Source organism: Choristoneura fumiferana, chromosome 19 (genome assembly GCF_025370935.1).
Source record: "Choristoneura fumiferana chromosome 19, NRCan_CFum_1, whole genome shotgun sequence".
Taxonomy (NCBI): domain Eukaryota; kingdom Metazoa; phylum Arthropoda; class Insecta; order Lepidoptera; family Tortricidae; genus Choristoneura; species Choristoneura fumiferana.
This window is the reverse complement of record NC_133490.1, coordinates 6,283,036-6,302,725: the sequence shown is the minus strand read 5'-3', so window position 1 is coordinate 6,302,725 and position 19,690 is coordinate 6,283,036. Positions and strand designations below refer to the sequence as shown.

Below are 19,690 nucleotides of genomic sequence, written 5' to 3'. Positions count from 1 at the left end.
TTGACTAAATTGTAAGGAATTTTACTAATATCAATAAACGTGCACGCAAAACAGTAATTAAATTGTTAAATTCAGAAGGGAAACAATGTAACTTAAAATGATAAGAGAATAGAGGTCAAAACCTTTATATTTCAGACTAGTGAAATATGAAGCTTAGGTATATTCGTTATTTCCAGTTGCGCGCAATATGGCATCTCAAAATCATTCATTGCTTTTTCGTCATATACTTACCTACGATAACACCTGCAGCATGATAAAAAAGAAGAAAGAGTCCCCTGCGCCGAAACAAATTTGCTCCATAAATCGCCCTCAAAAATTGGACTATTCCAGACATTAGCTTACATTAGAGTCACATTGTTTATGTTAATGGTGACATTGGATATAATAGAGAGAGTGATAGAAAAATACCTTGTAATATGTATTGTTGACCAAGAAAAGTCTTCACCATCGTCAGCCAAGTCTATGGCTTCACATCAAAGGCTATTTGTGACAATCTGTAGCAAAAGGGACCCTTTTGCTACGGATTGTCACATTTTTTTTCACTTACAAGTCACAGTGATAGTCAGACTGTTTTTATTCTGATGTAGGAACTGTCATTAAAAATGGGAAAGCACTTACCTATTCGATCGACTGTCTGTTGACAAAATCAAGGCACGCGGCAGCGTGTCCAGCCAAGTTCAAAGAAAAAGGCAGTGGAGATGCAGCCGTGTGTATAGACTCTACTCTACGCCATGCCCCGTACGTAGGCCCTTTGGAGACACAATTATAAGGAGTCAGGTGTTACCGTGTCCCGTTTAAAGGGCCACGTGGCAATTGTACGGAGTCAGAAGTCACCGGCAATTGGCCCGGGCCCACGCCCGTGACATCAGTCTACCTACGTTAATGGATACCTACATCTGATGGCTGCGCCAATAGAAATAAGTGGCATCATGTTTTGATATGGCCGGATTAGGTCACCATACAAGTATTTGGGTTAAACTGTTTATTTACTTGCAGATAATACAGAGTACTTTTTGTGACACTCGGACAAAATTTGCGTTTCTAGCTCGCTTGTTCATATTTTGTTGAAATTAAATCACAAATTCAAAAGCGGTAGGAAACACGATTTGTGAAAAATTTCTTAATAGATTTAAGCTCCAAAGTAGAGTTGAAAAATATTTTATTTTGCTAAGTCCGGTCCTATAAAATTATACTATAAAGTTTTCAGGAACTATATTAATGTTGTTATTCGTCAAGCAAACTGGAATAAAATCATTCTATTTATTTACTGAGTTTACTTTTCATTGTTCATTTTATGCTTTTGAGCGGACGGCGGGTGTGATAGATAGGTGACGCGTGTGCATTATTTTCGTGTTTAATAATAAATAAATACAAAGAAGGCATTGCAGATTGAAGCCATATAACTTAGCGAATACTCAATAGCGGGAAGATGGGGTAGATAATCCCATTTTAAATTATCCTCGTTATGTTAATCATCTTATTCTTATTCAGAATATATTAACGTTTTCTTAACTCATTTCTATCATAATTGGACACTTCATTAAATATGCAATAAAAAGTTGTGCGCGTGGTGACATTTAAATCTAATTTTAGATTTTTTGGGAGCTTGCTTATTCATTCATGGTTGGCGAGAAAATTATTGACGTATTTAGCTTTTTAAACGTTGGCTTTGTTAAACTCAATCATTGTTAGATCAATGCAATAAAGGTACACGGCAGTATGTCCAGCCAAAGTTAAAAAAAGAACGAGAAAGTAGTGTTTTGCAAAGCAAACAGTTGTTACATTTTTGCGAACTTCTCTCACCCTTGGATTATTTTCATAATACAGCGAGAAAAGCTATTTCTTTAAGTGTGAGCTTACATGAATCGAAAATGTATCGTTAACGTATGAAGAAACCGAAGCTTGATTACTTCTGGTAATTTCAGCCGTCAAAAAGTAACGGATCGAAAAAAAAACATTACATTTTACCGAACGAGTAGATTCGTCGAATGCCGTTGACCTTTAACTGTCTTGACAAAATGCAAACCGATGCAGCCTGCCCATTCACAGTCATGTCAACTAAAATTCTGAAAAGAGACAGCGATAAAAACCTCCATAATAATGTGTCCTGCTGTCCCTTTCACGCTTGTTTATGTTTATAATTGGAACCTATTTATGTATGCAAGAAGAGATGCACAGCCAAAACTGTATTGAAATGTATGACTTCCTTTTGCTTGTATTGGTGATGGTATTCATTGACACTTTCTAAGGAAAGTTAGTTGTTTTTCGTTACAAACTTTGCTTGAATGAATACTACAATACAATACAATATATTCTTTATTGCATACCACAAATTAGTAAAAAAAATCTATATACTACACATACGTTCGGTCTTATCGCTTAAAAGCGATTTCTTCCAGACAACCATTTATCTTTATAATATTACGCAAGGTGTCTTTAATTTAAATTAATCAAGAATGCTTGAGTAAATGGTTTTAGTTAAGGCGGCTGAACACTACTCCTTTAAAGGATTTTTTGATTCAAGATGAACGTACTTTTTGACGCTGTACAAAACCGGTGAAAATCGGGTAATATATGGAAACATTTATTAAACGCAATTTAAAAAACTTCTAAAAAATATTAAAAAAAATATTTTTTTTTAATTCGGCTGGATGGCAAACGAGCAAGTGGGTCTCCTGATGGTAAGAGATCACCACCGCCCATAGACATCTGCAACACCAGGGCTATTACAGATGCGTTGCCAACCTAGAGACCTAATATGGGATACCTCAAGTGCCAGTAATTTCACCGGCTGTCTTATTCTCCACGCCGAAACACAACAGTGCAAGCACTGCTGCTTCACGGCAGGATTAGCGAGCAAGATGGTGGTAGCAATCCGGGCGGACCTTGCACAAGGTCCTACCACCTGCAAAAAGAATGTGACAACATGGAAAAAAAATCGCAATTCGAAATGGTCCCAAATCAGCAAACTGCCGGTCTTGGAAACAACGCTTACCTTCCTTTGAAACCATACCATTTACTTGCTGTAGTAAAACTAACCATAGTAATCAGCTGAAATAATAATTTTAAATGGAGTCTATAAATATGTGGCGGTGTTACTTTTTTATCCGATTCTCTTAACTATAGTGTTGTTACTTCTAATTACAATAGCCTTTGAATTAGTACAAACAAACCCAATTCTCATTAATTTATTAAATTTTACAGCGTACGAGTAATATTTCATAGGATTTCACCGACCGCGTCATTGTCTCATTGTTTGATTATGTGAAACGTCAAAAACAATGATTGTCCAAGAAACGTAACCCATTATAAATACAATTAAGTAATTTAATGCTAACTTAATAAATGGTTGGTTAATAGTTGGTAGCTTTGTCGCATAATCATTGTATGATTCTAATTATACCTCTTTTGCGTTATAATACGTGCTAATTTTACAACCCATCTCGAAAAATGGGGAGGTTATCAGTTCACCTTTGTTTTTCACATTTGTGTTTATTATGCGATTACTTCGATATTTCTAAACAGATTTCAATTTTATTGAGATTAAAAATTAAATTCAAAATTCAAATGATTTATTCAGTAAATAGTGCTTTTACACGTCATTTTTTAAAACTGCGCTTTCGGAAAGTCATTGCATGCGCCGCAAGAAACTTGGCAGAAAGTCAATTTTCATTTTTTATACTTTATATTCATTTGTACAGGGACGTATGGTCCTTAGTTACAATACTAACACTAACTATATCTAAAAATATATCAACGTTCAGAAGTGTAGAATGCTTACTTCATATTTTTAAAAGATTTCAATTTTATTGAGATAATATCTTTGTCTATTATTTTTTATTATAAATAACCTGCGTGAGCTTATCTCTATCTATGAATATGATTGTGATTGTATTTTTTGTGATCTTAAAAGATTCACCGATTTCTGTAATTTTTGTTACCTTTTTGATAGAAGCGGGTTGATCTCCGCAACCGCAAGTACCGCAACAACGTCTATGTGCGCCTATTTGGCGTGTTTAGTGACCTTTATTTATTTATTTTGTTTGTTGCAGGTGGCTTGGAGGGCAAATACCGCGTGGCTGCGCCTGAGCTTATGCAGGACACGTTCATGAGCGATTCTGAAGACGAGGGAGGTAAGAATATTTAGTATTACCAAACGTGTTGTCTTTCAAGTATCATTAAAGTCTAATAACGTTCAATCGATCGGTTGCGGGCAACCGGTGGATGCAAGTGGCAGTTGTCGCTCATTGTGGCGTTCTAAGGGGCCTTTGTTCAGCAGTGGACGTCTTCCCGCTGATGATGTATAAAGATCAATGGCCATTACTGAGTGGGCTTTAATGTTTATTTAATTCTGCCAAACGATATACGATGATGATAGAAAACGATGGTGATTGCAATTTTGACGGCGCCCCTAAAATATTGTCTTTAATGACACTCAATCATCTCGTGTGATCCCGTCGTGTCAACTTTCGAATAATGATCATTTAATAAGATCGATCTAGTTATCGATTACATTAGGGCAATCTCGTAAAGGGTCGACGAGGGTCAAGTTGTTATGCAAGCGTCTGCGCAATCAATGTAACCTAATTGAGATAATGTAGTACATAGTTTTTTTGTTATTTGCGGGTCAAGGAAAGGCGTTAGCGTTATAACTTGCTTAAGGATCCCTGTTTACATTATTCAAGTAAAGTCTTTCCAATAACATTGCATTGTAAGGCTGGGGTTCAAACGCGATACAACTGCAGTACCTATCAAATTACTGGAATAATAAACAAGAGCTAACTATAAAAAACTCACTCATTATTAATTATTTTAAATGTGGCTCCACATATTATATGGTGAAATTTAACAATGTCAAGTGATAAAGATAATCAAACGATGACACCCATTGTTTAGTAAAAGATTACTATACACCCCTCCCTCCCATGTAGTGTTATTAGCCATCCGGTCAATAAATATCCATAATTGGCCAGGAAATCGTTGACCGATGCCCAGGATGCGCCAGCCCAAGCACTGCTCTTCATCCCGGACAGATCCAAAAGGGAACCGTAGCTCTTGAGCACACGAGGAGGTTACCCTAAGCACGCTCATAGGTTTCCATATCATAGTCAGGCGACTGAACGAACTGAATGACGAATGAACTGTTTTATGTTTTCCAGGAGAAGTAGAGTGTCCAATCCAGCAACAACAACAATACCGCTACATGAACAGCGAGGCGGGAACCCTGCACCGCGCGCGGCCGCTCGAGGACAGCGTGACGGACGGACACCTCTGGCCCAGCAACAATGACAAGAAGGTGGCCACTATCGAACGGCAGCCGCTCGACATCGGGTGAGTGACAATGACAAAAAGGTGGCCACAATCAGGCAGCCGCTCGACATCGGGTGAGTCTCAGTGAGGTAGCCTGGCAACAATGACAAGAAGATCGGCAGCTGCTCGATACCGGGTGATTGACAGATTGCCACCTCTGGCTCATCAACAATGACAAGAAGGTGGCCACCATCCACTGGCAGCCGCTCGACATCGGGTGAGTGACAGTGGTGTGGCCCGGAAACAGTGACAAGAAGACCGGCAGCCGCTCGACATCGGGTGAGTGGCAGGCTGTCTGTGGCCCAGCCACAATGACAAAAAGATCACTACTAGGCACAAAATGGTTGAAAGTCACAATGTAATGTTTGTCATAATTTTTTTAGTCATGATTTTTTCCCCGCTAATTTTTCATTATTGTATTTGTCCATCAGGTTCCTGGTGTCGTTTGTGGTGGACGCGCGCGGCGGCGCCATGAAAGCCAAGCGGCGCGGCGGAGTGCGCATCATAGTGCCGCCCGCGGCCTGCGCGGCGCCTACGCGCGTTACCTGCCGGTATGAAAAAGGAATTAACCTACCCTACTACTACTTAATAATTATAAAAGTTGGTAAAACGGCCACCGCCGGCGAGTAGCGAGATGATGTCCTTCAAGACGTATCCGTCGACGGCGAAACCCTGACAAAATGAGTTAGTCTAGACCCTTGCATGGACGCGAGCATGACTAGCAAACCCAAACTTGAGTAGCAATAAGAGAGTATTTGTAGCATGAAAATTTTTCCGCTTTTATCGCCGAGCTACAGCCAAAAGTGTTTACTAATCGCTTACAATGACGTATTGGGATTAGGACAGGCGTCACAAAATGACGAGGAAATTAGTTCAATTCCCAGCCTTACTTTATTTTTCTGTTGTTTTTTATCTCGTTGAGCTAGAAGTTGACAAAATATAATCGATGACATTTACTTAGCATGAGTGTACCTGAGATTTTTCTGTACACTGTATACTCGCGAATATTGCACTTTATTGAACAATTGCTCCACGAAATAAATCGTTGTCAATCACTGAATCCTCAAATGTAATCCTTATGACATCACGTTAAGACTCAAAGTTGGAAGGAATACAAGTCGTGTTTGTGCAACGAAATTGCCGTGCAAATTGAACTGATTGTATTTCAAAGGAACCATTGATATTATAAACTAGACGTTTTATCATCATCATCATCATCGTATTAGCCGAGCGTAGGACGTCCTCTTGGACATAGGCCTCCCGCGACCCGTTTATTTTGGCTTTTCATACTCAACATAATTTGAACTAATATCAGAATCAATAAGTAGGGTTGCTTTCGGGACGTTCTTTCCGACGTAGTTATTTCTATTCTTCTTATTATTTCTGTGAGTTCGACCCATTTCTAGAAAGTAATTAGCTTCTGCGCGATACTACCCGTGCTCTCATCCACTCAACGAAACACAACTTATTATGAAGCTATTTACACAATAAATACAAATCATGGCAGCTTCCCAAACTGCAGCGAACCGTTTCAGTCTATGATTCACATTGCAAAGCTAATGTTATTGTTTGTTTATTATTAGCTGCTCAACGGTTTCTGAATGAAAATGAGCAAGGTCACGTGTTGATCCATGCTGATTGTAGTATAGGAGGTTGGAAGGTTGTTGAGAATGTTATGCTTTTCCAGACGTCAGCAATTTCTTGGTCTAATTAATGCTAGTAGATAGACTAGGAATGGCTTATTGCACCAATCTTTACTAAGTTCCTGTCATTGTTTGTGATATATCACTCATGCCATCTCTAATGGAACAAAATAAAGACTTCAATAGTGTGTGAGAAGTTCCCAATACGCGCTGGGTCTAGAAAGAAAGAAAGAAGACATTTATTCACAGTCACAAAGACACAAATACAACAAATTCAAAACAAAAAAGAAACAATAAACAGCGAACACGCATAAAACAAAAAACAAATACACAAATGAAAATACACGATTTTGTGTGTTCCCGCAAAAGTGAAACGGCCGCTGACTGATATATGATAATATGCTGATATTCTAAGAGGAATCCTGTGCCTGCAGTGGGAGGTATATAGGCCGTGATGTAATGAAGATAAATGGATCTTAAATAGGGTAGACAATAGCTGGAATCAGATATCTTTCAGACAACCGTTTACATACAGAAAAAAATACATACAGGCTAAAGTAAGTGCCAAAAACAAACATAAGTCTTGCATTAGGAGGCAATAATTGGAATAAAAATAAAAAGGAGTTACTTTTAAAGGTTATTGTCAGATTTTGACGCCAAAATCGTGAACATGACAACAATTTTGTTGGAAAATCTTTGATACTTTTTTAATCATTTTTATACTGTTCTTTGCCACTAATTGTGGTTATTTTTTAACGTGTCAGTTATATTCCAGCGCGGCGACACGACGCGCGCCGGCCGCCGCCCCTCCCCCGCTGATGGAGGGCGAGGCGCTGGCATCACGGCTGCTTGAGCTGCAGCCGCAAGGAGCAAAGTTCTTGGCGTAAGTGCCTTCATCATCAGAATAAACCACTAGCACAAATGAGCCTAATGTTATTGGAAACACCAAAGCGTCAAGACGGTGGCTCGGGCACAAGGAAAAGCTGGGAGAGGATCGAGCCGTGAAGAGAGTGTACTTGGGACGACCGAGTGGACGTAGACCGGTTCGTCGTCCCAGGTACCGCTGGAGGCACGAGGTCCTGAAAGATCTTTTGGATCTCGGGGTTGAAGGCCAGCAAGAGCTGGCTTAAGACCGTAAAGCGTGGCGTAATCTGGTTTTGGAGGCCAAGACCCACTTTTGGTCACTGCACTTTGATTACAAATGTAGATTGCCATAATGCTAGCTCTATCATAGACTTACTTTTTCCGATTTTACACAAAACCGTCATGACAAGTTTTCTAAGGGGCTGTTACACCATCCATTGATTAGTGTTAACTGGCGGTTAGTTGTGATGCCGTCTCTATTTGTTTTGTTCGAATAGACGAAGACGGCATCACATTTAACCGTCGGTTAACGCTAATCAATGGATGGTGAAACATCCCCTAAATCTTGTTTCTTCTTCCTTCTAGGCCGGTAATAATCGAGGTGCCGATCTTCACCACGTCCTGCCAGGAGAGAGAAATCGTCATCCTGCGCTCGGACACCGGGGACACGTGGCAGGACCACTATCTACACAATAACGACAACCCTATGATACAGGTACATATTAGAGGAAAATAACCTGACGGGAGATAATGTGAATCCTAGAGAGGTGCTACTATTGTGTTGTTTCTCGCAACTCTATGTTTGAGTCAAAATGTAAATTTATTATTTTACACGCGAAAACTGGTTAAATTTTTCTTCGTGATGGTTTCCTACAATTTGCACACATGCGTGTTAAATTTGCTGCAAGTAATAATTGAACTCACTGAGAGGCAGCACTGCGGACAGCGACGTATATTATATTATTTTAAATTTTTTCTCAAATAATTGATTTCCCAACTGTTTCATACGAAACGAATAGATTAGGTTTTTTTCTCCTGAAACTATTCAGGATTTAATCATTTTATCAGGAATATTCACGATACTATAGGTTAGGTTATTTTTTTATAACATTCCTGAGTTAATTTACAGTTAAAAAATCGCTTCATATAATGCAGTTAGCAAATTAATCATTTGGGATGATCAAAAATATTCTGGACTTCTTTTTCATTTACGCTGCTTATTTATTATCCTGCTTATATTATTTCATTTTGAAACAATACAATACACTGAGCGCATTATGATAACTCGTACATATCTACCCTCTTTGCTAACTCAGCAAATATCACATTCCTAAACAATACGATACACTGAGCGCATTATGATTACTCGTGCTATGTCTATCCTCTTTGCTAAGCCTATCAAAATGTACGTAAAAAATGTACGTTACCTTTGGATACAGAACGCCCATTTGTTTTTAAAGGAAGCACTACACCGCGAGCGGCAGGAGCACGGCAGCTCCGGCGAGACGCTGGGAGAGAACGGGGAGCGGGTCACGCGCATCATCACGTGCGACTTCCCCCACTACCTGGCCGTGGTGTCGCGCGTGCGCCAGGAGGTGCACGTGGTGGGGCCCGAGGGCGGCACTGTCTCCAGCTCGCACATACCGCAGGTCGGTAGCCAGGGGTACCCCAGGACATAAATGCGCGCCGAATAAAAATTATATCAAATTACTTTATGTCTTTCAAAAATGAAGCCACTAGAACACACCCGTTGTCCTAAAAAGACGTATTGTTTAGGTGCAAGCGCTGTTCCCGCCGCAGGCGCTAACGAAGCGCATCCGCGTGGGCGTCCAGGCGCACGCGGCGTCGCCGGCGCTGGCGCGGCGCGCGCTGCCGCGGCACGTGTGCGTGGCGCCCGTCATCACGGTCGAGCCGCGCCGCCGCAAGTTCCACCGCAGCATCACGCTCACCTCGCCGCTGCCCAAGACAGAGGTCTGTGCCACGCACCACGCCATGATTTTAGCTGATCCAAGTTCCCGCGGCGGGTGCTCCTTTTCGTAGATCAGTACCTGGGCGATCGAGCTCCGCTTTTCCCAGAGATAAGACCAAGCAAGATCGATTTTTTATCCTCGAAAACCCCTACCCTACATACATACCAAATTTCATTGAAATCATTGAAGCCGTTTCCGTTATTCTTATTATATATAATATACATGTGCATAACATTTGAATTGGCATAATAATAAAAGGTATAACACTTATTTAACATAATTATAAATTCCTATGATGGGAGTTTCTTGATAAGTAAAATATCGCTGGATGGCGCTAGTATCCAAAAGTCTGCTTGAAGTTTTGTCTTGCTTCATTTAGATTAGGTAGTTATTTGACCAATCACAAACGAGACTTAATTGTCAAAGTTGTCAAACGGACCTCACGATACTAGCGCCAACTAGCGTGTCACAGAAAGCCTCATTGAATTATGCATAACCTTATTGATTGTCATAAAATGAATTCGCATAATTTTATCAAAGTTAGGTCAGAGTAAACTGACTCGGTTATTTTATAGCACGAGTTTTGCTTACTTTGGGCCTAGGTCACCAATGTGTCAAGTGTCCCGTGATATTTATTATTATTATATTCGTATGTAACATTGGACCATTGCTAACCCCCAGAACGGCCCTCACGACAAGGCGTCGACGTCGACGCTGCGTCTGCTGTGCTCGATCATGGGCGGGCAGGCGCGCGCCGTGTGGGAGGACGTCACCGGCTCCACCCCCCTCACCGTCACCGACGACTGCGGCTCTTTCACCACCACCGTCTCCGCCAGGTGACCACATAATCACAGACCAATAAATAAATGTCACTCGAACTAAATATACAGCTGTGTATATTGTATATAAGCGCAGTGTAGGACGTCCACCAAAGAGATGAATGGATGAACTGTTTAAAGCCACGGGCTCACGGTGAATGCGGGCCGCTTCCGACCAAAGCAACTGAAGCAGCGAGTGTTTGATATTTGTCTTAACTTTTTGAACTGAGCTTCGCCACTTAAGACTACAATACCCTTGAGTGTTAGCCACACATTAATTATACGTATAACGAACTCATAGTAAGAAAAATACGGTATTTTAAGTTAGAATGACATTACCTTAATCCTAGGGGACAATAATGTTAACTGTACAATATGTATTTCAGATTCTGGCTGATGAACTGTCAAAACGTCAGTGACGCTACCAAGTTGGCGACTGAACTTTACAAGTAAGTAACAAATGAAAGAATCAAAAGTCTTAAGTTAAGAACGGTCTTTAAGCTGATTAAGCTGCCAAAAAATCTTACAAGTAAGTAACATTAAGGCAGCAAATTTCTAAACTAAGCGCTAAGCGAGAAAGTAACAGCTGGTTTCCAGCGGTCGTATCGACTGAAGCTTATGAATCTGCATAAGCAACTGAACTGAAGCTGTTTCAGAATACACGCGGTAAGCTTACTTAAGCTAAAACTGTTAGATACATAATCCTACACACTCTATATGTCAAATGTAGTGTTAACTATTCTTCATCACCATTTCTAGTATGCAATGTATGTATTTTGTGCAAAATATGCACTTTTTAATATTCATGCATTCTCTTGCTTTTCGCGCCGAATCGAAACGTCAAATTGCCACTTCACGCTCTAGGGATGTACTTCACTTTTAGTGATGTGCCATTGTACGGTATAGTTGACGATTGCATAACACTCTCTCCAGGGAAATGTTGCTGGTTCCGTTCGAGGTCCGTATCGTGGTGCTGGGCAAGAGGCTCGACGCGCTGGAAGGAAGATTGCTTGTACTATACATTACGGACCGATATGCCTACGAAACGTTGCTACAACAGGTTTGTAACAAGTTTATTACCTACCTTGTAAAACCCACAAAACATGTTCACCACAGGTTTAGGCTGCGTTTCCATCAGAGATGTGCAAGGTGTTGCAAAGAACGTGTTTGTCATGAATCAATAGAAACGTTTCATTTAAATGTCCTCGTTCAGCGCAACTCTGGTGGAAAGAGCTCGGCGGCGAAAAAGAAACGCGTTAGCCTATATTGACGGTCATCATATGAAAATTAATAATAAATAAATATGGTACAATTGACACTAATTGACCTAATCCTGTAAAGTAAGATAAACTTGTGTTACGGGTTCAAGGCAGCGGATAAACATACTCAAATAGATAAATACATACTTAGATACTTATTAACCTTTTCGCCGCCACGTCAAATACAAAAGACATAACCCATACGCCAGACTTCTATATTGCAATGCCTAAAATTGAATCTTAACACAATTGAACGAAGGTTGCTTTTACATTGAAGTAATGGACGTAGGTATATATAGGTCGTTGGCGTCGAAAAGGTTACACCAAGATTAGAGAACAAACGAATGATTGTTCTAAAGTCCCAAGTAAAGTCGAAATTTTTCAAGTGCTAAAGAAAAGCGTATTGTACTTTCATTTAAAATAATGTATGTAATGTTTTTTTTTTATATATTCTACATAGCTATAAAGAATGTCGCAATATTTTTCTGACGCTGTTCTTAATCTTTAAAGTAATTAAACAGTCATAATAAAATTAATTGATCTAAATTCTTGACCCACATAAATTTATTTAAATGATTTCTTATTCGATTCGAAAACACTTCTTAACATTCATACGTTCGATACGGTGATAACCTGCTTATTTTGATATAAACAAAAAACATTTGTTATTTTCATTTTAAAACATATTAACATACAATCTAAATTGTTTTTAGTAGGTAAGTTTCAAGTGTTTTAAGTTGTAGGTTGGTAGAATGACTTTCACTGCCACTTCTGCTGATATGATGGTCGCACTAACTAATTCTCGTGTGTTAGAAATAAATTTTAGCTCTCTCTGCCTTTTTGCAGAATTATTGTTTGCCAACTGTTTCATTTGCCAATTTTCAATTTTCTCCGAAACCTAAATTTTTTCTCAGTGTATTTCCTTATGCTTTTATAGAACACGGCAGGTTAGATTAGGTTTGTTTTATGAAAGTTCCGAAAAAAACATGGTTTCATAAAAAATCGTGAGTTGGGAAATAAAACAGTTTGGCAAATAAACAGTTGGGAAAAGGCAGAGAATCGTGACTTTCGTATAACGACTAGCCCATACTCTACAGTCCACGTTCCCAACAAAGGTGATTAACTAATGATTGTTTATGTGTTAGGAGCACTATACAGAGGTGGCCCACTCGACGTCGGTGAAGTTCCTGGACGGACGGGAAGTGTATCTGGAGTTCAGCGGGAACCTGGTGCCTGTCACCAAGTCGGGCTCGCAACCCATGTTCAAATTTGAGGTAACTTTTTTTAAAGAAATAAATAATTGATTTGCTCGAATACGATTAGTTACAGATTTTATAATGATGAAACTACCGTGAGACTTACTCGTATTAAATGAAAGTTAATCCAGATAACTCACGTCTTAAATCGAGTGTAGCTCGACATGTTTCGGGCTAATTTGTAGCCCTTCCTCTAGGAGCAACGCAACTCGGCAACACGAGCACTGCGCGCTACCGCTCTGCTCGCGCGACACATTAGCAAAGGAGGTCGCTCGGGCTCGGCTGGCCCTCTCTCCTGTAAGCTGTAAAAGCCGTCTGAGGCTAACAACAACAGACCGTCCAAAAAAAACTTGGAATCACAATTGTTTTCACCACTTCTTTCCGTCACACGTTATAAGGCGAGTGTAGAAAGAGATAGGAAATGCGATCGCGAATGTCAGCGGAGCCCAGGGTTTCTTAACTCATTAAAAATACGACGAAGCACTTTTTTTCATATTGTTTCTCGTACCTATCAACGAATATACCAGCAAAATATGTTTCACAGGCATTCAAAGACAACCGCGTGGAGTTCCCAGTTCGGGTCAAGCATCACGAGGAGAGCCCTTCCGGCCGCGTCTACTTCATGAACGAGCCCAAGGTGAGACATCCAGTTGTTATCCATCCGTCCAGGCACCGATTTTAGATTTGGCGTGCTCATTGTGACAACAGTACGTGAGATTTAATAGCTTTTATAAGTAGATCAATAGTAGTGGCAATGGGTGGGTCACATCGCTCGAAGAACAGATCAGTGGCGACCACGAACCGGAAGACGAGGCGTTTGGCAGGCCTCCCACCAGGGGCAGGACTGACGACATCGTGAGAGTTGCGGGAAACCGGTGGATGCTAGTGGCGAGTTGTCGTTTATTGTGGCGTTCTATGGAGGCCTTTGTTCAGCAGTGGACGTCTTCCGGCTGATGATGATGATGATAAGTAGATCACTAACGCGCTCTGAAAAAGTGCAATTTCTGTCATAAAAAATGCAACTTCCGTCTGATGATGATTATGATGAAGGTGTACAGCAGTGACGTCCCACATCCCACAGGTGGGCAAGGGCGAGCAGTCGCAGACGCCGGCGTGCGTGCTGGACGTGGAGCTGCCCGAGCGCATCGCGCCGCGCGCCGGGAAGAGCCAAGTCGACTACCTCAACCTCGACCAGTCAGGTAAGCGCTCTGCGACTGCGACACACGCAACAGTTTACTTTTTATTCTTTTACTAGCCTGTTACCCGCGACTCCGTCCGCCTAGAATTCGGTTTTCACTATCCCGCTGGAACTATGAAATTTTCCGGGATAAAAACTATCCCATGTCCTTCCCCGGGACTCAAACTATCTGTATACCGAATTTCATCTAAACAAACAAATAAACAAACAGACTTACAAACTTTCGTATTTATTATATTACTGGGATAAGCGGAAAGCAGCGGAAAGTACAGAATTATATCAAACATTAGCTGTTGCCCGTGACTCCGTCCGCGTAGAAGTATGGAAATAGTTCACGTCCTATTCTCAGACCTATCGAATATACACAAAAGAAATCATAAAAATCGGTAAAGCCGTTTCGGAAGAGTTTGGTTACAAACACTGTAACACGAGAATTGTATATATTAGAAGATTACAATTAGGCATTAGCTAAAACAGCTGCATCAATATCTGCCACGTCCTACCGGCTCTAGCAAGAGTCGTATCAGATATTTATGCACACTTTGTTGTGCTAGTGACTGTACAGTCAGCATCAAAAGTAGCAGATATTTTTTTACTTTTTCGTATTAGCACATTTGTCAAATTTGTATGGTTTTAAGTACGTTGCTGTAAAACGACAAAGTACAAAAGTATGCAGCTACTTTTGATGCTGACCGTAAACCTATTAGTTTAATGGCTTATTTTTTACAAGTAGGCATTGTTTTTCAAAAATAAATAAATAAATATCATGGGACACTTGACACCAATTGATCTAGTCCCAAACTAAGCAAAGCTTGTACTATGGATATTAGGCAACGGATAAACATACTTATATATGTATATATGAATACATATTAAAAACCTACTAAAACGAAAACAACAATAGAAAAAAAATCTGGAGTAAGTGATTGAACTCAGTTCCTTGTCAGTCCATAGTACGTGCACAATGCCTTTTTATACCGTACTCTTATATCAAGTATGTATCAACTCAGAAAAATCCACCATTTTAATTTATGCCTTCCACAAATTTAATTGTCTAATTGTGTCATTGAGTGGATAAACAATGGCATAGGTAAAAAAAAAAAATTGTCTAAATCAAAATGGGGTATTATTTTGAGAATTTACTCGTTATTTTAGAATGCGATATACTATTAGCTTGAGCGATTAGTTTAAAAATGTCCGATGTTGGAACATTATCTTAATGCAGGCTTCGACGCGCTGAAAGACGAGCTGAGTTTCCACTGGGGCGAGCACCACCACCTCGGGCCGATCGCGCCGCCGCCGCCGCCGCCGCTCAACGGACACGACGACACTAATGTGAGACTGCTAAATATTGACTCATCCACGCCTAGCCCACTCTTACCTAGATAGATTACATTTTTCGTTATAAGGCTAATCTTTAAGCACAAATGGTACGAAATCCCCCTTGAGTTTGTATATTGCTGTACGAGCCGAAGTCGGAGGCTTACACCTCCCTAGCTTATGCTAATAAGGAGCCCCAATTCAGATCTTTAAAATTATTTATATTGTTCCATAATAACTCTACAAATTACACGTATTTAAAAATTACATGTAATTAAATTTATTCCTTACTTCTGTCCATTGTAAAGGTTGCCTGGAAGAGATCGCTCTGAAGCGATAAGGTCGCCTATTGCTTACCTTAGAAAACCTCTATGTATATACCTGTGTTTTCTGAACTGCTTACTGTGTTGGTGTGTAATAAAGAGTTATTGTATTGTATATTTCTTTTTGTAAACAGGACTTGATTATCACTAACGGTGACGTGAAGTATCCAACCAAGGATTCCGAAGACGTCGTCACAAAGCCCCAACGTATGTACCTTTGTATAATTTACTATTCAGCACTACTAAAATTACCATAATTTGTTTTTGTAGTATTAAATAATTCAAGATAATAGCTGCAATAAATTATTTGTTTGCAGCCAACGGTGATACCACACACGTAGACTCGAACAAAGTCAAAGCCACCTTCGATTCGGACGAAGACAAGACACCCATGAATACCCTCGAGAAAACCGACAAGGGCAAGAAAAAGGAAGGCTTCCTCGGAGGCCTCGCAGACAAGGTTAAACATGTCTTCAGTCACAGCCAGGATGAAGACGATAAAGATGCGAAAGACTCGCCCAAAGCGAAATCCAGAGAGTCCAAAGAAAAAAGCCCCACGAAACAGTCTAAAGAAAAGAGTCCGAAAAAAGATTCTAAAGAAAAAACACCCCCTAAGCAAGACTCTAAAGAAAAAAGTCCGCCTAAACAAGATAAAGAAAAAACCCCGACAAAAGATTCTAAGGACAAGCCACCTCCCAAACCTGCTCCTAGGATTATTAGCGAAGATCTACTGGGCAAGGTCGATGATATGTTTAAAGATCTACGTTCAAAACCACACCAAAAGAACAAGGAGGATGATATAGAAAGTGAAGTTTACGCTACTAAATTAGTTGTTGATGAAGACAGACCGACAAGCCTACATGATATTACTGAAGAAGTATATGAACAATATGCTAATATGCAACCGGTAGAGACTCCTCTAAGGATTCCGAAGAAGGATCCCTTCCAATACCCGACCGTATGCTGCGATGGCAAGAATGGACCTAAACACAGACATGAAGAAACTTCTACGTTACTCGACCAAGCTGAACAAATAAAATTCGCCGCACATGAAAAGATGGAAGACGTAAGCGATAAAGTACACAGTCACTTCGAAGATAACGTTGCAAAATTAGCTCAAGGAAAAGATAAGCTACAACGTCAAACCAGTGAAGCAAAAGACGACATTGTAAGTAATGGCGATAAAATTAAAGATGACTTATCGACCAAGGAACAAGAGTTAATAGCAGCTGCGAAAAATCAAGCCAATGACGCAAAACACGCTGCAGCCGACGGACTGGATAAGTTATCTGAATCCGCACAGAGGACTCCAGACAATATTAATGCTAAAATTGCGGAGGTTCAATCTAATATCGCGAATGAGTTTGACAACGTGAAGTCTTCTGCAAATGATGCCTATGATAATTTCAGTGCAACCGTTGGAGAAACTAAAAATAACTGGTCAAATAAAGCACATGAGCTCGATTTTGCTGCGAGAGAACGCGTAGAAGAACTTAAATATAGAGGGCTAAGTACTGTCGATGATCTGAAGCAGAAAGTGCATGAGGGTGAGCACGCTACCAACGACACTTTCCACGCAGTACAAGATAATCTTAGTGATAAAGCTCATGGTGTTAAAGTAGGTGCTAAGGAAACAGCTGACAATATTACAAATAAAACGAACGAAAAACTAAACGAAGTAAATGATTCCCTAGATAACGCTAAAGATAAAGCTCAGGAAGCTGCCGCAGATCTGAAATCAAAAGCTAGCAAAGAAAAAGAAAAGGCAAAAAAAGAGGCCAAAAAAGCTAAAAAGGAAGGTAAAGGTTTTATTACCGGATTAGTCCATAACATTTTCGGAGAAAAGGAAAAAATTGAGAATGACATTAAAGGTAAAGTTTCCGAGCAAAAGGATACGGCTAATGATTTACTGGCGCAAGCTTCGGCTAAAAAAGACGAAATTAAAGACGGAGTTGAAAAGAAACATGAAGAACTCAAAGAAGGTGCTAATCACCTAGTCGAAGATCTCAATGACAAGGCCAAGAAAGCGGACACAGCATTGCACGAGAAGAAAGACCAGTTGGAAGAGGTTTCTAATGCTATTCACGCAAAGAAGGAAGAAGTCGAACAAGTTGTCCAAGATAAGACGAAAGAAGTCGGTGATGCCATCCATAGTAAAACTCAGGAGGTTAGCCAAACCATACATGATAAAAAAGAAGAGGTTGGAAAAGCTGTTCAAGACAAAAATTCCGAAATCACAAATGCAGTGCACGACACAACCGAACAAATTGGACATGCCATCCACGACAAGAAAGAAGAAGTTGGACAAGCCATTCACGATAAAACCGGAGAAGTAGAAAAAGCCTTTCATGACAAAAAGGAAGAAGTAGGGCAAGCCGTTGAGACCAAAACACAGGAAGTTAGCCAAGCCATACATGATACGAAAGAAGAGTTCGAAAAAGTAGCTCACGACAAAAAGGAACAAATCACACAAGCTGTTCATGACAAAAAGGAAGAAATTACAAATACAGTTAATGACAAAAAACAAAAAATAGGCGATGCTATTCACGATAAAACACAAGAAATTTCCAAAGCAGCTCACGATAAGGCACAGGAAATCATTGCAGCCGCTCACGACTCAAAAGAAGCAGTCACACAATCTATTCAAAACAAAACAGAAGAAGGCAAACATGCACTGGAAAACAAAGCATCAGAATTAGGAAGCGCGTTCCACGAGAAAAAAGATTCAATAGAAACAGCGATTCACGACAAGAAATCTCAAGTACAAAACGTCGCAGAAACAGAAATGGACCGAATAAGACAAACAGCCGAACAAGCAACGGACCAAATCAAAAAATCAGCTGAAGATACAATAAATGCCGCCGCTGATAAGAAGTCAGAATTACAATCAAATCTTTCCAACAAATTCACCAATCTCCAACAACAAGGGCATGAAGAATTTGACCACATCCAAAATTCTGCAAGCGACAAAGTAGGGGGACTACAACAGGTGTCCAAAAACGCGTTCGACCACGTACAAGACTCGGCCTTGAGTTCTTTCGATAAACTCGAAAGTTCTGCTAAGGACAAGATAGGCGACGCCAAGGACACGTGGGAAGACTTGCAGAGTTCAACAAGAGACACTTATGCTGATTATAAAGATGACGTTCATGGTTTAGAAAGCTCTGCACAAGACACGCTGCGCAGCTTCCAAAGTTCCGCAGGAGACACTTTTGACAGTTTAGATGACTCCGCCAAAGAATACATCGGAGGGGTGCAAAGTACTACGCAAAGTTTCGAAAACAATTCCAAGGAACTATTCGGTGATATGAAAGATTCGTTCGAAGGTTTTCAAGTGTCGGCTGATAATAAGTTGGAAGATGTCAAAGGGGCGGCAAAGGAGAGGTTAGAAGAGGCAAGTGAGAGGCTTGAGGGGCTGAAAGAAGGGGCGAAAGAGGCGGAGCAGGGCGTGGTAGACGTGGTAGCGAAAGAAGCCGATAGTTTTACGAGCAATCTCAACGATTTGGGCAACTCTGTCTTCGGATCTTCAGGGAAAGGTGAGTATTTTGACAAATTAAAGAGAAAAGTAATATTATAAATTGACTGAAATAAACTAAGCTTTTTTTGCAAACTGTACCTACATGTTGTTGGCTGTGGCTGCTTTGTCACCCAATCTATTTATGTGAATGTAAATCAATTCAAGCCGACCAGTAGTAGTGCGTGAAATTCAGCTTGCAAGAATTGATCTAA

At 40.3% G+C, this 19,690-nt stretch overlaps 1 protein-coding gene across 1 annotated transcript in view; it reads left to right on the top strand.

The window, feature by feature from the left end:
* Positions 1–19,690, top strand: part of LOC141438606 (uncharacterized) — a 164,440-nt gene that overhangs the window by 139,298 nt on the left and 5,452 nt on the right. Inside the window, 16 exon segments of the mRNA XM_074102473.1 lie at positions 4,053–4,133; positions 5,160–5,331; positions 5,742–5,861; positions 7,729–7,836; positions 8,403–8,532; positions 9,278–9,466; positions 9,594–9,788; positions 10,469–10,623; positions 10,992–11,054; positions 11,539–11,665; positions 13,010–13,138; positions 13,665–13,757; positions 14,202–14,319; positions 15,544–15,653; positions 16,096–16,168; positions 16,279–19,497. Coding sequence (XP_073958574.1) covers positions 4,053–4,133; positions 5,160–5,331; positions 5,742–5,861; positions 7,729–7,836; positions 8,403–8,532; positions 9,278–9,466; positions 9,594–9,788; positions 10,469–10,623; positions 10,992–11,054; positions 11,539–11,665; positions 13,010–13,138; positions 13,665–13,757; positions 14,202–14,319; positions 15,544–15,653; positions 16,096–16,168; positions 16,279–19,497 — 5,082 coding nt within the window.